General features: G+C 42.6%; 1 protein-coding gene across 1 annotated transcript in view; it reads left to right on the top strand.

Annotated features, from left to right (window-relative positions):
- The window catches only part of LOC115480179 (serine/threonine-protein phosphatase 5), a 165,553-nt gene extending 156,447 nt beyond the window's left edge, over positions 1–9,106 (top strand). The window contains exons 12-13 of the mRNA XM_030218668.1: positions 7,261–7,342; positions 7,781–9,106. Coding sequence (XP_030074528.1) covers positions 7,261–7,342; positions 7,781–7,843 — 145 coding nt within the window. The 3' untranslated portion in view covers positions 7,844–9,106. The remainder of the gene's footprint in view (positions 1–7,260; positions 7,343–7,780) is intronic.
- Positions 9,107–13,216: the final 4,110 nt, after the last annotated feature.

Below are 13,216 nucleotides of genomic sequence, written 5' to 3' on the forward strand. Positions count from 1 at the left end.
ATCATTTTCAAGGCTTTTGGTAATGCGTTCCACAGTTGTGTGCTTATGTAGGAAAAATTAGATGCGTAAGTTGTTTTGTATTTAAGTCCTTTGCCGCTTGGGTAGTGCAGATTTAGATAAGATCGTGTTGATTCAGATGTATTTCTTATTGGTAAGTCGATCAAGTCTGTCATGTAATTCGGGGGAGGGGTTTCAACGCATCATCAACAATGACGCCAAGATCCCTTTCTTGGTCAGTGACTTCTAATGTGGAACCTTGCTTTATGTAGCTATAGTTCGGGTTCCTCTTTCCCACATGCATCACTTTGCACTTGTTCACAATAAACGTCATTTGCCATTTAGATGCCCAGTCTTCCCAGCCTCGTAAGGTCCATTTGTAATTTTTCACAATTCTCTTGTGATTTCACTACTTTGAATAACTTTGTATCATCAGCAAATTTAATTACCTCACTAGTTACCCCCATCTCTAGGTCATTTATAAATATGTTAAAAAGCAGCAGTCCCAGCACAGACCCCTGGGGAACCCCACTAACTACCCTTCTCCATTGAGAATACTGACCATTTAACCCTACTCTGTTTTCTAGCCTTTAACCAGTTTTTAATCCACAATAGGACACTACCTCCTATCCCATGACTCTCCAATTTCTTCTGGAGTCTTTCATGAGGTACTTTGTCAAACGCCTTCTGAAAATCCAGATACACAATATCAACCGGCTCCCCTTTATCCACATGTTTGTTCACCCCTTCAAAGAAATGTAGTAGATTGGTGAGGCAAGATTTCCCTTCACTAAATCCATGTTGACTTTGTCTCATTAATCCATGCTTTTGAATATGCTCTGTAATTTTGTTCTTTATAATTGTCTCTACCATTTTGCCAAGCACTGACATCAGACTCACCAGTCTATAATTTCCCGAATCTCCTCTGGAACCTTTTTTAACTATCGGCGTTACATTAGCCACCCTCCAATCTTCCAGTACCACACTCAATTTTAAGGATAAATTACATATGTCTAACAATAGCTCCGCAAGCTCATTTTTCAGTTCTATCAGTACTCTGGGATGAATACCATCCGGTCCAGGAGATTTGCTACTCTTCAGTTTGTAAAACTGCCCCATTACATCCTCCCAGGTTTACAGATAATTCATTAAGTTTCTCCAACTCGTCAGCTTCGAATACCATTTCTGGCACCGGTATCCCACCCACATCTTCCTTGGTGAAGATTGAAGCAAAGAATTAATTTAATCTCTCCACTACGGCTTTGTCTTCCCTGATTGCCCCTTTTACTACTTGGTCATCTAGCGGTCCAACCGATTCTTTTGCCGGCTTCCTGCTTTTAATATACCTAAAAAAAATTTTTACTATGTGTTTTTTGCCTCCAGTGCAATCTTTTTTTTCAAAATCCCTCTTAGCTTTCCTTATCAGCACTTTGCATTTGACTTGACATTCCTTATGCTGTTTCTTATTATTTTCAGTCGGTTCCTTCTTCCATTTTCTGAAGGATTTTCTTTTAGCTCTAGTAGCTTCCTTCACCTCACTTTTTAACCACGCCGGCTGTCGTTTGGTCTTCCTTCCTCTTTCCCACATGCATCACTTTGCACTTGCTCACATTAAACGTCATCTGTCATTTGGATGCCCAGTCTCGTAAGGTCCTCTTGTAACTTTTCACAATCCTCTTTCGATTTATCAACTTTGAATAACTTTGTGTCATCATCAAATGTAATTACCTCACTAGTTACTCCCATCTCTAGATCATTTTATAAATATGTTAAAAAGCAGCGGTCCCAGCACAGACCCCTGGGGAACCCCACTATCTATCCTTCTTCATTGAGAATACTGACCATTTAACCCTACTCTCTGTTTTCTATCTTTTAAAAAGTTTTTAATCCACAATAGAACACTACCTCCTACCCCATGACTCTACAGTTTCCTGTGGAGTTTTTCATGGGGTAGTTTGTCATGTGTCTTTCAACTGGTTCACCTTTATCCACATGTTGTTCACCCCTTCAAAGAAGTGTAGTAGATTGGTGACGCAAGATTTCTCTTCACTAAATCCATGTTGACTTTAATCCATTCTTTTGAATATACTGTGTAATTTTGTTCTTTATAATAGTGTTTACCAATTTGCTTGGCACCGACGTGAAGCTCACTGGTCTATAATTTCCTGGATCACCTCTGGAACCCTTTTAAAATCAAGCATGGAACCTCCACTCTTCCGGTAGCATGCTTGATTTTAGAAATATATTACGTATCACTAACAATAGTTCTGCAAGATCATTTTTCAATTCTATCAGTACCCTGGGATGAATACCATCTAGTCCAGGAGATTTGCTGATCTTCAGTTTGTCAGATTGCCCCATTACATCTTCCAGGTTTACAGAGATTTCATTCAGTTTCTCTGACTCATCTACTTTGAATACCATTTCTGGTACCGGTATGTTTCCCAAATCTTCCTTGGTGAAGACTAGCAAATAATACATTTACTCTCTCCGCTGTGGCTTTGTCTTCCCTGAATTAGGGTTTCCATATGGCTCCAGAAAAAGGAGAACAGATTAAGCCAGTCCGGGTTTTACTTCCATTGCTTTCAATGGAGGTAAAATCCGGACTGGCTCAATCTATCCTCTTTTTTTTTTTTTGTCCTGGAGCCATATGGTAACCCTACCCTGAATGCCCCTTTTACCCCTTGGTCATCTAGCGGTCCAACTGATTCTTTTGCTGGTTTCTTGTTTTTAATATATGTGAAAAAGTTTTTACTGTGTGTTTGCCTCCAACGCAATCTTTTTTTCAAAGTCCCTCTTTTCCTTTGTCATTCCTTATGCTGATTCCTTATGCTGTTTCTTATTATTTTAAGGTGTCAGACTTGTTTTCATTGGCTGTTAAGCTTTATTTCCCTAATTTTTAAATTGAAGACTGCCCTTTACTAGAAATTTTCACTTTTATGACCGATGAGTTACCTTGTCTTCTGAGAAAGTGAAGCTGCTTAGCTGTAATGGATGTTTGTGGAAGACAAGGGAATCCCGTGTCATAAATTCCCTCACTTCCCTCCTCTCTCTTCTTCTGGAGTTGAGCTCTTTAATCTGAATTCAGTGGTATTGTCTAACTTTTCAAGGGCCATAAACAGATCAGATTTTCAAAGGTACCACTAATGAATATGCATGAAATAGATTTTTCTACATTGAAGGCAGTATGTATACAAATTAGAGCTGCATTTCTATTTACAATTTTAATTGTACAATTAAAGGTATGTTTACATTTTTTCCCCACTCCTTGTGGGGATCCTTGTGACTCTGGGCAAGTCACTAAGGGCCAGATGCACTAAACTTAACAAGCCATTAACGAGCAAGTAGTAAACCGTGACATGCACTAAAGGCTTCTCCGAGCCATTTTCTGATCACGGTAGCAGCTAACGAAAACGGAATGCAGATGATCCAAAGGCTATTATAATGAGCTGCACTACTGTTGCAAGGCTGTTATAATGAGACGCACTACCGTTTTCCGATCCCCTTACCGTGGAAAACCTAACAGGAGGTCTACACCTCTCGTTGGGCCAAAGGAAAGAATCGGAAGAAAAAAAATGTCGTCAGGGAAGTCCTTTTTGGACGTCCTTCACCTGAAAATTTTTTTTAAAAAACCCATCCAAAGACGTTCTTTTTGGACATCCTTCACTTAATAATAAAAACCCCAACCGTCCAAGTGCTCGTCCAGGACATCCTTTATGGACGTCCTTCACGCAAAACAACAAAACAAAAGGACGTCGTACTTCTTAATTTTTACTATCGCTCTTCTGTTTTAAATCATTTTTCTCTTCCTCATCGGCAATGAACGATTTTGAGGCCCCCCCACGGCCTCTCAGCCAATCACAGCGCGTTTAGCTGACACCAGTGAGAGCTAAACGCGCTGTGATTGGCTGAGAGAGACCTAGAGGCGGAAGATGGACGGGAGTTGAAGACGTGAACGATGGATGTCCTCAACTGCACTCTCCTGCACTTTTCTTGCCTGTTGTGGGCTCTCAGGGGTGGCGGCTGAGCCAGGATCACGGAAGAGAGGAACATTGGAGCCTTCCTGCAGCAGGCCGTGGAGCAAGTGAGCGGCACGGCGTCTTCCTTTTCCTGGGAGGCGCAGGGACGGCCACAGGCATAGTGAAGGTGCCATAAGTTTTTTTTTTTTTTTTTTTTTTAATTTTTAAGTCCCTCACAACTACTACTACTACTATTTAGCATTTCTATAGCGCTACACAAACATAGAAGAAAGACAGTCCCTGCTCAAAGAGCTTACAATCTAATAGACAAGAAATAAAGTAATCAAATCAATGTGTACAGGAAGGAGGAGAGGAGGGTAGGTGGAGGCGAGTGGTTACAAGTGGTTACGAGTCAAAAGCAATGTTAAAGAGGTGGCCTTTCAGTCTAGACCCAGCTTGTTCTTTTTTCTTTTTTTTTTTTTTTTTTTTTTTTTTGAGATGGGTGTTAGGCACTTTTTGGATGTATTTGGCATGCGCAGAGCAGCCAGCATAACGCTTGGCTGCTCTGCGCATGCTCGACTGGCAGACTGTTTACCGATGGAATAGAAAACGCAAGTGAGCTACAACAAGCAGCTCATTTGCATTCCTTTTCCTTGATGCATGCCCGTTCCTTACCGATTCGCTAAGGGAAGGGCTTTAACGATTTTTTAGTGCATCTTCCCCTTAATCCTCCATTGGCCAGAGTCACAAAGAGCTGCAGTGGGGGGGGGGGGAGGGGGAAAATCACCTTTAATCACATGATTAATCGTGACTACAAATTTTAATTGAAATGCAGCCCTAAAAAAGTTAAAGAATAAGAAGTAATGAAAGGACAAGTACAAATTGAAAAATTGCTAATTAAAGAATCTAAAACAGCATGTACAATAGCTGTAAACAGCCTTACAGTTTTCACAGCCTACTTCAGAAAAGCAAGCCTAATACAAATGTTTGTTTACTGAAGACTTGATATACTGCCTTTCACAAACAATCAAATTGGTGTTCAAAACTAAAAACAAAAGGAGTAAGAAAAGAATATCAGTATCAAATAGGACAGAGGAAGTCACAACAGAGTAGAATGGGAAGAGAATAATAGATCAAGATGGGATGGGGAACAGAGATGACCAGTTTAGTTGCCTGTCGATAACCTGGCCTCCAAAAAAGAGAGTATAGATTAGGAGAATGCCTGTGAAAACAAATGTGCTTTAAGAAAAGAGTGAAAGTAGGGGAATGAAAGCTCTGACTTCAAAGAAGGGGGGGTAAGGAATTTCAGAAAAAAGGAGCCAAACAGAAAAATGCAGAAGCACGTGTAGAGCTGAGATGGGAACAGTGAACTGATGGCATAGATAAACAGCAGTCAAATGCAGAACGAAGCTTGCAAGTAGGGAGTAGTGAGACTGGCTAAATATGGAGGGGTACCTCATGAGACAGAATTTGAATACCTGACCTGTTTGTGGCCATTGAGCACTAACAGTGAATACCACTGATTTAAATACTAGAACTTAGGCATAGTGTGGTTTTGGCAGTGTGACAGCTCTTGCCATGCCAAGGTGATAGCTCTGGAAAAAGTTTGATGCAAAGCAATAATGTCACCAATTTTGTGATTAGTGGTTCTTCTGTCTTCAAGGACATCTGTTGCAACTAAGCAGCTTTGCTTTTTCTCATGTTTCATCTGAACCTACCTACCTGCACATTCACATCATGATCCTTGTCCTTGGGTTTTCTTCTCTATGGAAAATTCCACCTTCCTGTACTTGATTGAAGCAAGACGGAGTCAGTCCAGAAGGTGGCTACTAAAATGGTCAGCGTTCTTCATCATAAAGCATATGGAGACAGATTTAAAGATCTCAGTATGTATCCTGGAGAAAGGCAGAAAAAGGGAGATATGATAGACACATACATCTGTGACATAATGGAAAGGGTGTGTGCAATGGCCTCCCAGTGGAGGTATTGGAAATGAGGACTGTAATCTGAATTCAAGAATGCATGGGACAAGCACAGATGATCTCTAAGGCAGAGGCAGAAGGTAGAGATCAGACGTTGCTGTGCATGGGGAGATTGGATAGGCTGTATGGTTTTTATCTGACATTGTTTTCTATGTCAAAAATTTGACTGTCATATCTCTTGCTTTCTTTCCCCTAGAGAGTGTGTTTTGAGTATAAGGGACCTTTGTAGGGTTTGTGTTCCAGGCCTTGGTTCATTTTTCAGCTCTTTCCTGACCCATTTCCATCCTCAGTATCCCTACAAAAATATTATACCTAGGAGTGAATATGATGCTCAAGATAGGGTGTCATTAGTTACCTACATAAGGACAATATCTCCTTTTTCCTGCTATTCATATTTCTCCTTATATACCCAAACATATACTGTGAGGTTCCTTACTTGCTTTATTATACTGGATGGCTGTCATCAGGTTAGCTGAAGTGATTATGCCTAGATATCTGTCTGGCAAGTTCCACTTCTTATTATTCTAAATGATGTATGGCTAATGGATTTTTGCATCTCAGATACATGATTTTTCATTATTTTGTATTTGAAGTTCATTTTACAAATCTTTACCCATTTTCCCCGATAAGGTTCCTTTTTATTTTCTTCTGAGTTACAAATCTTGCAGTAGTTGAGTAAACCAAAGACTTGGATCAGTGTATGATTTTCAACCTGCTCCTGGAGTACCCTTTGCCAGTTTGGTTTTCAGGATGTTTGTAATGAATATGCGTGTGAGAGGTCTGAATACAGTGAAGATATTGAATGTAAATCTTTCTGATGGATGTTCATTTTGGCTACCTTGGGATACTCCAGTATAGGATTGAAAATCCCTGGTGGGGCTGGCGCCAGTGGTTGAGAGTGTTGTGCCACGTCCATGCCGAAGGCTCCTTGATCATGACTTCCAAGCCTGGGTACGTCTAGTAGCACTATAGAAATAAGTAGTAGCAAATGCCACATCCACAGCACTAGAGGTAGGGGAATTGTGATTATTTTACGGCATGATGCAAGATGGCCAATTAGACGTTCTGAAGCCAAGTTACATGGCCTTTGGTCCAGGATTGTCACTACAATGGCACAACAAAAGTGTGAGTGATAGGAAAGGATATAAAATAGGGAAGAAATATCCTTAGCTAGAGTGAATGAAGGCTGATGATACCCTGTACCAGCCTCGTTCTGACTGAACTTGAAGAAAGAGGAGTAAGAGAATGACAAGGACAAAAAAAAGAATTGTGGTATAGGTCATACAGTGATGTGTAATAATGGGCTCTGCATTTCATTTTAGTGATCAAATGGGAAACAAAGGGGCCTACATCCATCTCAGGGGCTCGGACCTGCAACCCACGTTCCACCAGTTCTCAGCAGTGGTGAGTGTCTTGGACCCTCTTTCCCTTTATCACTAAACACTTTGATGAAACGTAGAGCATGTAGGGTGTGGTACTGGGTAGACTGCACTTTTTTTTTTTTTTTTTGGGGGGGGGGGAGCAGCGTGTTAGAGAGCTAAGAGGGTATTGTAATTGGGGAGGGCTAAAACTGGGCGGGAGTGTGCATAGGAGGCTTATGTACTGGGGGAGGGAGGGAGCAGAGGCACTGTGTGCGTGGGAGCTAGGAGGGTATATTACTGGTGGAGGCTGAAGTTGAGGGGGGGGGGAGGCATTGTGTACATGGGATCCAGGAGGGTATGTTACTGAGGAGGGCTGAAGAAAGGGGGCGAAGGCAGTGTGTGTGGGATCCAGGAGCCTGTAGAGCAAGAGAGGGCTGTGAGAAAACGCTCACATTCTTATACCACTCTTTCTTCCTTACAGCCTCACCCAAATGTGAAACCGATGGCATATGCAAACACGCTCTTGCAGCTGGGAATGATGTAATTGCTACCTGGGCATCATTTTTCACCCAGGACACAGAAACTGAGCTGGTGTCTCAGCCCTCCTCTTGCCTCAGCCTTGTTACTGACAGGCAGCAAAGGCATCTACAACAGCAGATAGCCAATGGCTTCCAGAGAGAGGAGGCCAAGTTAACCCTGCGTGACCCCAGTGTGCTAGCGTTACTGTCAGACAGTCATAGCTTTATTATTATTTTTTAATACTGTACAGTGACCTGCAGCACTCTTGGGAAGAGGGGTTTTGCAGGGAAAGGCGTGCAAGTGGGTGATTATAAACACCCCTGTTAGCATCCTTTCTATCCCCAAAGGGGAGGGGGTCCTAATTTCACACATTTTTCCATGGCATGGGTAAAATACTGAGACAGGAGTGGGGGGATGATGATTGTATTCTTCTGCAGTCAGAGTTATTGACCCTTGATTTTGCAGTAAGACTTCAGTGTTGAGGGGGTTCCTCTGACCTGAGGGTTGGAGTTCTGCTGATAGTAAAACCTGGAGTAGCTCATATTCTCATGTTGCTTGTTAAGATGTTATACCAGGACTGTCTGCAAGTGGCTCTGATCCTTGGGGGCCGTCTCACAGTATGTGTCTCAAATGGCCACAGATGGTGCAGTGTTTATGATGGCTTAGTTTTGGTGGAGCTGGATTCCCCAGTGCACCCCATTCTCAAGTTAGTTACACTTGCTACACAGTTGGTAGGGGTGGTCCCTTAAGAGATACCAACTGGCCTCACAGAGACACAACAAAGAATGGCAAGTAATAAATGAAAAGGAGCTTTTCATAACATAAAACAATGAAAAGCAAGAAGGATCCACCAACTCCCTCCGTTCTAGAAATGGCCAAGTTGGGGTGAAAGCACATAGAACCAGACAGCACAGTACCTGTGGTGACAGTCAATCAGGTTAGCTGGGTGAGCAGTACAGAAGCCAGTGCAATAAAAAGTATGTTTCTATGGCTTAGCTTCATTATTTCCCCCTGTCGGGATGTTCCATGCCCCTGTTTTTATGCACAGATGGAATATTTGGCCCCACATGTAAACAAACCCATTTTCTTTGGTGCACAAATGCTTTTTTTGTGTGCTTACTATGAGAGAGAGAGAAGAAATCACTATAGACTGGAAGTGACGAGTCATGATTGCTAGAATTTTATGGATGTTGGATTCTCCTGCCTTCTCCATGCACACACAGGCATACCTACTTAGCTGTTTTACTGTCTGTAATTAAAGATGTTGAAATAAAGTAACTGCGCCAGGTCTGGTCTGTTCTCTGCAATAATTCACGTGCTCATACAGAGGTGGAGTTCAAGGCTTAAGTTCCTCACCTGAATTCCAAACAAGACATGAGCCAACAGACAGGTTGTCTCCTGGCTTTTCATGATTTACATGTGCATTGCACAGTTGTGCCAAATTGCCCCAGGGGTTTATATTTTGGGTAAAAGACATTGGGGAGCCTTGAGATTTGCCTAGAGTGGGAGGAAAAAAACCTGTCTTGGATAAGGGAATGATATCCTGCAGGTGATCAAGCTGCAAATAGCCCTGTAAATAGAGACTGCAGAACAGATTTCAGTAGCACTATAGAAAGAAAGTATTATTAATAATGGTAGTAGATGACTGAGTGGGTTCATTAGTTCTTATTTGATGTTATTTACTATGTTAGAATTTCAGAAGCTAGGAGACCTGGCATCTAAATGGCAGATGAAATTCAGTGTGCAAAATGATGCATGTAGGGGAAAATAATCCCAATTACAGGTACAAAATGCTGAGTTCTGAGTTTGGCATCACCACTTGAGAAAAAAAGATTTTAGAATCACGTTGGATAATATGCTGAAATTTTCAGCCTGGTGTGAAGCAAGTCAAATATTGGGGATTATTTAAACAGTAATGGAGAACAAAACTGAGAATATAATTTTCTCTGAGGATAGGTGATATACAGTTGTCTTTATACATGAGTGACGACATCTTACAAAGCCCAGTGCAGGAACAGCTCTCCATAAGAATGTAAGGATTGCCATACTGGGTCAGAACGATGGACCATCTAACCTCAGTATCCTGCTTCCAACAGTGGTCAATCCAGGTCACATGTACCTGGCAGAATTGACTCACCCAAGGCTGAACTATGCCTTGAGCATCCAGTCGCTTATTTTTCAAAAGAGTCATTTGTTTTCATTGTAGCTATTTTTTGGGACATGTTCCAGAAAGAAAAGTTCACAGTGGCTTTAAAATGTGATCCTGATGTCACAGGGCCATATCAGGCATGGATACTCGCTCCTGGTGCCTGCATTGTCTGGGGTCTGACCATGATATCTTTGTATTCATGGGTGTCAAAGAGAGGAATTCATAGCCATGAGAAGCAGTGGAAATGTTTGGCACCAATAAGACATGTCCATTGACTGGCATTGGAAGCATCAGCCTACTTGGCTCTAGGACAGGGGTGGGCAACCTTTATACATAGAGGGCCATATGAATTTCAGTACTATCCATAGAGGGCTGCAACTTTATGTGGAACTGGAAATGCACAGAGCTCCATAGACCTTTTGTGATAAGTAAAAATGTAACCAAAAACAAGGATTAACTATAGTGGCTATTCTGAAAATATTTGCAAAATACAGTATTCAAAATTGTTAAAACACTGGTGAATGACATTTTCTGTGAAGATAGAATATGGTAGATTTAAAACAAATAGGAGAAAGTTTTTCTTTACTCAGCGTGTAGTTAGACTCTGGAACTCGTTGCCGGAGAATGTAGTGACAGCAGCTGGCCTTACGGAATTTAAAGGGGTTTGGACAGATTCCTGAAGGAAAAGTCCATTGAACATTATTAATTTTTTGGGGGTGGGGTGGGGGTTGCTGGGTTCTTGAAGCCTGGATTGGCTGCTGTCGGAGACAGGATGCTGGGCTTGATGGACCCTTGGTCTTTCCCAGTATGGTGGTGCTTATGTACTTATGTGAATACTTCCCATGATCTTGTGGGCTGCATAAAATTCAGTGGTGGGCCACATGCTCCCCCCCCCCACCCCCCCCCCCCACCTCCGGTCTATGAGCTGCATTGTTTACTGAGGATAAATCATCATTGAGAAGGTCTCAGTCACCTTCAAGCATTCGTAGAGGCCATCAGGATCGGTCATTGATCTTGTTTCATGATGAGGAAGGATTTGTCCATGTTCTCTTTAGCGCCAAGGTACAAGGATGCTGGACGTCAGGCCTTTGAAATGTGGCGCTGAGAACACTGAGACATCAAGATCAGCAATGTCCTTCAAGCGCCCCCAGTGTAAAGACTGCTCATCTTCTATAATATCAGAGGATGTTCAACAGCCTCCACGGAACTCAGACCCCTCTTCCAATATAAGTGGGTCAAGAGGATGTGGCCACTCTGATGCCCCTGAATTCTAAATGGCAGCCTTCAAGGAGCACCCTGTGAAGAAGTTTGAGGATCATATGAAGCGATTTTTTTTTTCTTATTTCAAAGCTGTAGCTTTGGCATCAGTGCCGAGGCTCCAGGCAGTCCCATTTGATACTCAAGACCTGTGCACTGGCTGCTGGAGACCTGTAAACACTGAGGCCTCAAAGGGACTCAGAGTTGATACCAACTACACCAGTGTTTTATCTCCAGTTCGTCAGGAGAGGAAGCTTCTCTGATGTGCTGAAGATCCTCGATGTTTCAATGCCCATGGCTCAGGCCGAGACTGTCAATGGACAGGTCTTATTGGTACCAAAAGAAAGTCTTGCTCAGTACTTTTGTGAGCCAGATGCAGAGTACTCCTGGGTTTCTGAAGAGGAGCCAGAGGCATTCTCAGTAGAGTTTGTTGGTCTCCCAACAGATCTCTACCCACCACCTCAAGGAGCTCTCATTCACCGAGTTAGCGAAATGGCTAAGGCCATTCCATTTTCTTTAGAGAGGAAGGAGGAACCTATGGCAGCAGCATCAGATATCCTCATAATTCCTTGCCCTCCCTCCCCCCCCCCAAAAGGCATGGACAGTGCCTGTTCATAGAAATCCTGAAGGATGGGAATCTTGAAGACCCTCCCTTCTTGTACAGTCTATTAACAAGAAGGTAAAGAATCCAGAATGCTCCAGGATTCGAGAAGCTGCAGCTTTCTCACCATTCCATGGTGGTTAAATCTGTTTTCAAAAGTGCCAAGAGTTCAAAGACTCATTGGGATGGGATTTGACTGTGGTCAGCAAAACATAATGTTAAGCCTTGTAACTGCCCCAGATGACCTTCCAATAGCGGGGAGGTTAAAATATTTTGTAGTGAGGTGGCCCCTCATAACCTCAGACAGGTGGTTTCTATAAATAGTATGGGAAGGTCACCTTCTGCAGTTAGAAACTATTCCTCTAAATTGCCCACCAGGGGTACAAAAATTAAACTCCGTTTCATGAATCGCTTATAAAGGAACTCCGTCTTCCCTCTTATAAGTCATAGTAACATAGTAGATGACGGCAGAAAAAGACCTGCATGGTCCATCCAGTCTGCCCATGACAAACTCATATGTGTATACCTTACCTTGAATTTGTACCTGTCCTTTTCAGGGCACAGACCATATAAGTCTGCCCAGCAGTATTTCCCGCCTCCCAACCACCAGTCCCGCCTCCCATCACCGGCTCTGTTACAGACCGTATAAGTCTGCCCTCCCCTATCCTCGCCTCCCAACCACCACCCCCTCTTCCCCCCAACTGCTCCGCCACCCAATTTCAGCTAAGCTTCTGAGGATCCATCAGTGTGGTACAACCTGTTCCACCATGGACAAGTGCTTCTGATCACAAAAATGATTTTTTTTTTTTTGGGGGGGGGGGGGGGGGGATTTATTCCTAATCCTAGACTTAAGGGTATGGAACAAGTTTCTATCCAAGCATCTCAAAAAAGATACAGTGGAATTAGAAGGGGATGGGACAACTTCCCTATGAGGAAAGGCTAAAGCAGCTAGGGCTCTTCAGCTTGGAAAAAAGACAGCTGAGGGGAGTAATGATATTATGATAGAGGTCTATAAGATAATGAGTGGAGTGGAATGGAATGGGTGGATGTGAATAGCTTGTTTACTGTTGCCAAAAATACTAGTGTTTTTAGGCTGCTTGTATCACCTCCCAAATTAGTACTCCCCAACCACCCGCAATTTAGAGAGAAAGTTTCTCATGGGGGGCGCAGGGGACCCAAACATGTGCTCTAGTTCAATTGTTTATATACATTTTATGTTAAGCAAGGCTTCAGCACTTATCTTCTTCAGGGATCATTCTGTTCTCATCATCAATTTTCCCTCAGGTCGCCAAATTCACATTCTCTTGTCTACACTATTTTCTTTTCCCAAGGCCTGTTTGTAGGGGTACCATAAATTTCAGAGATCATGCAGGCTCATCAATCTTTAACAG

Source organism: Microcaecilia unicolor, chromosome 11 (assembly GCF_901765095.1).
Source record: "Microcaecilia unicolor chromosome 11, aMicUni1.1, whole genome shotgun sequence".
Lineage (NCBI taxonomy): Eukaryota > Metazoa > Chordata > Amphibia > Gymnophiona > Siphonopidae > Microcaecilia > Microcaecilia unicolor.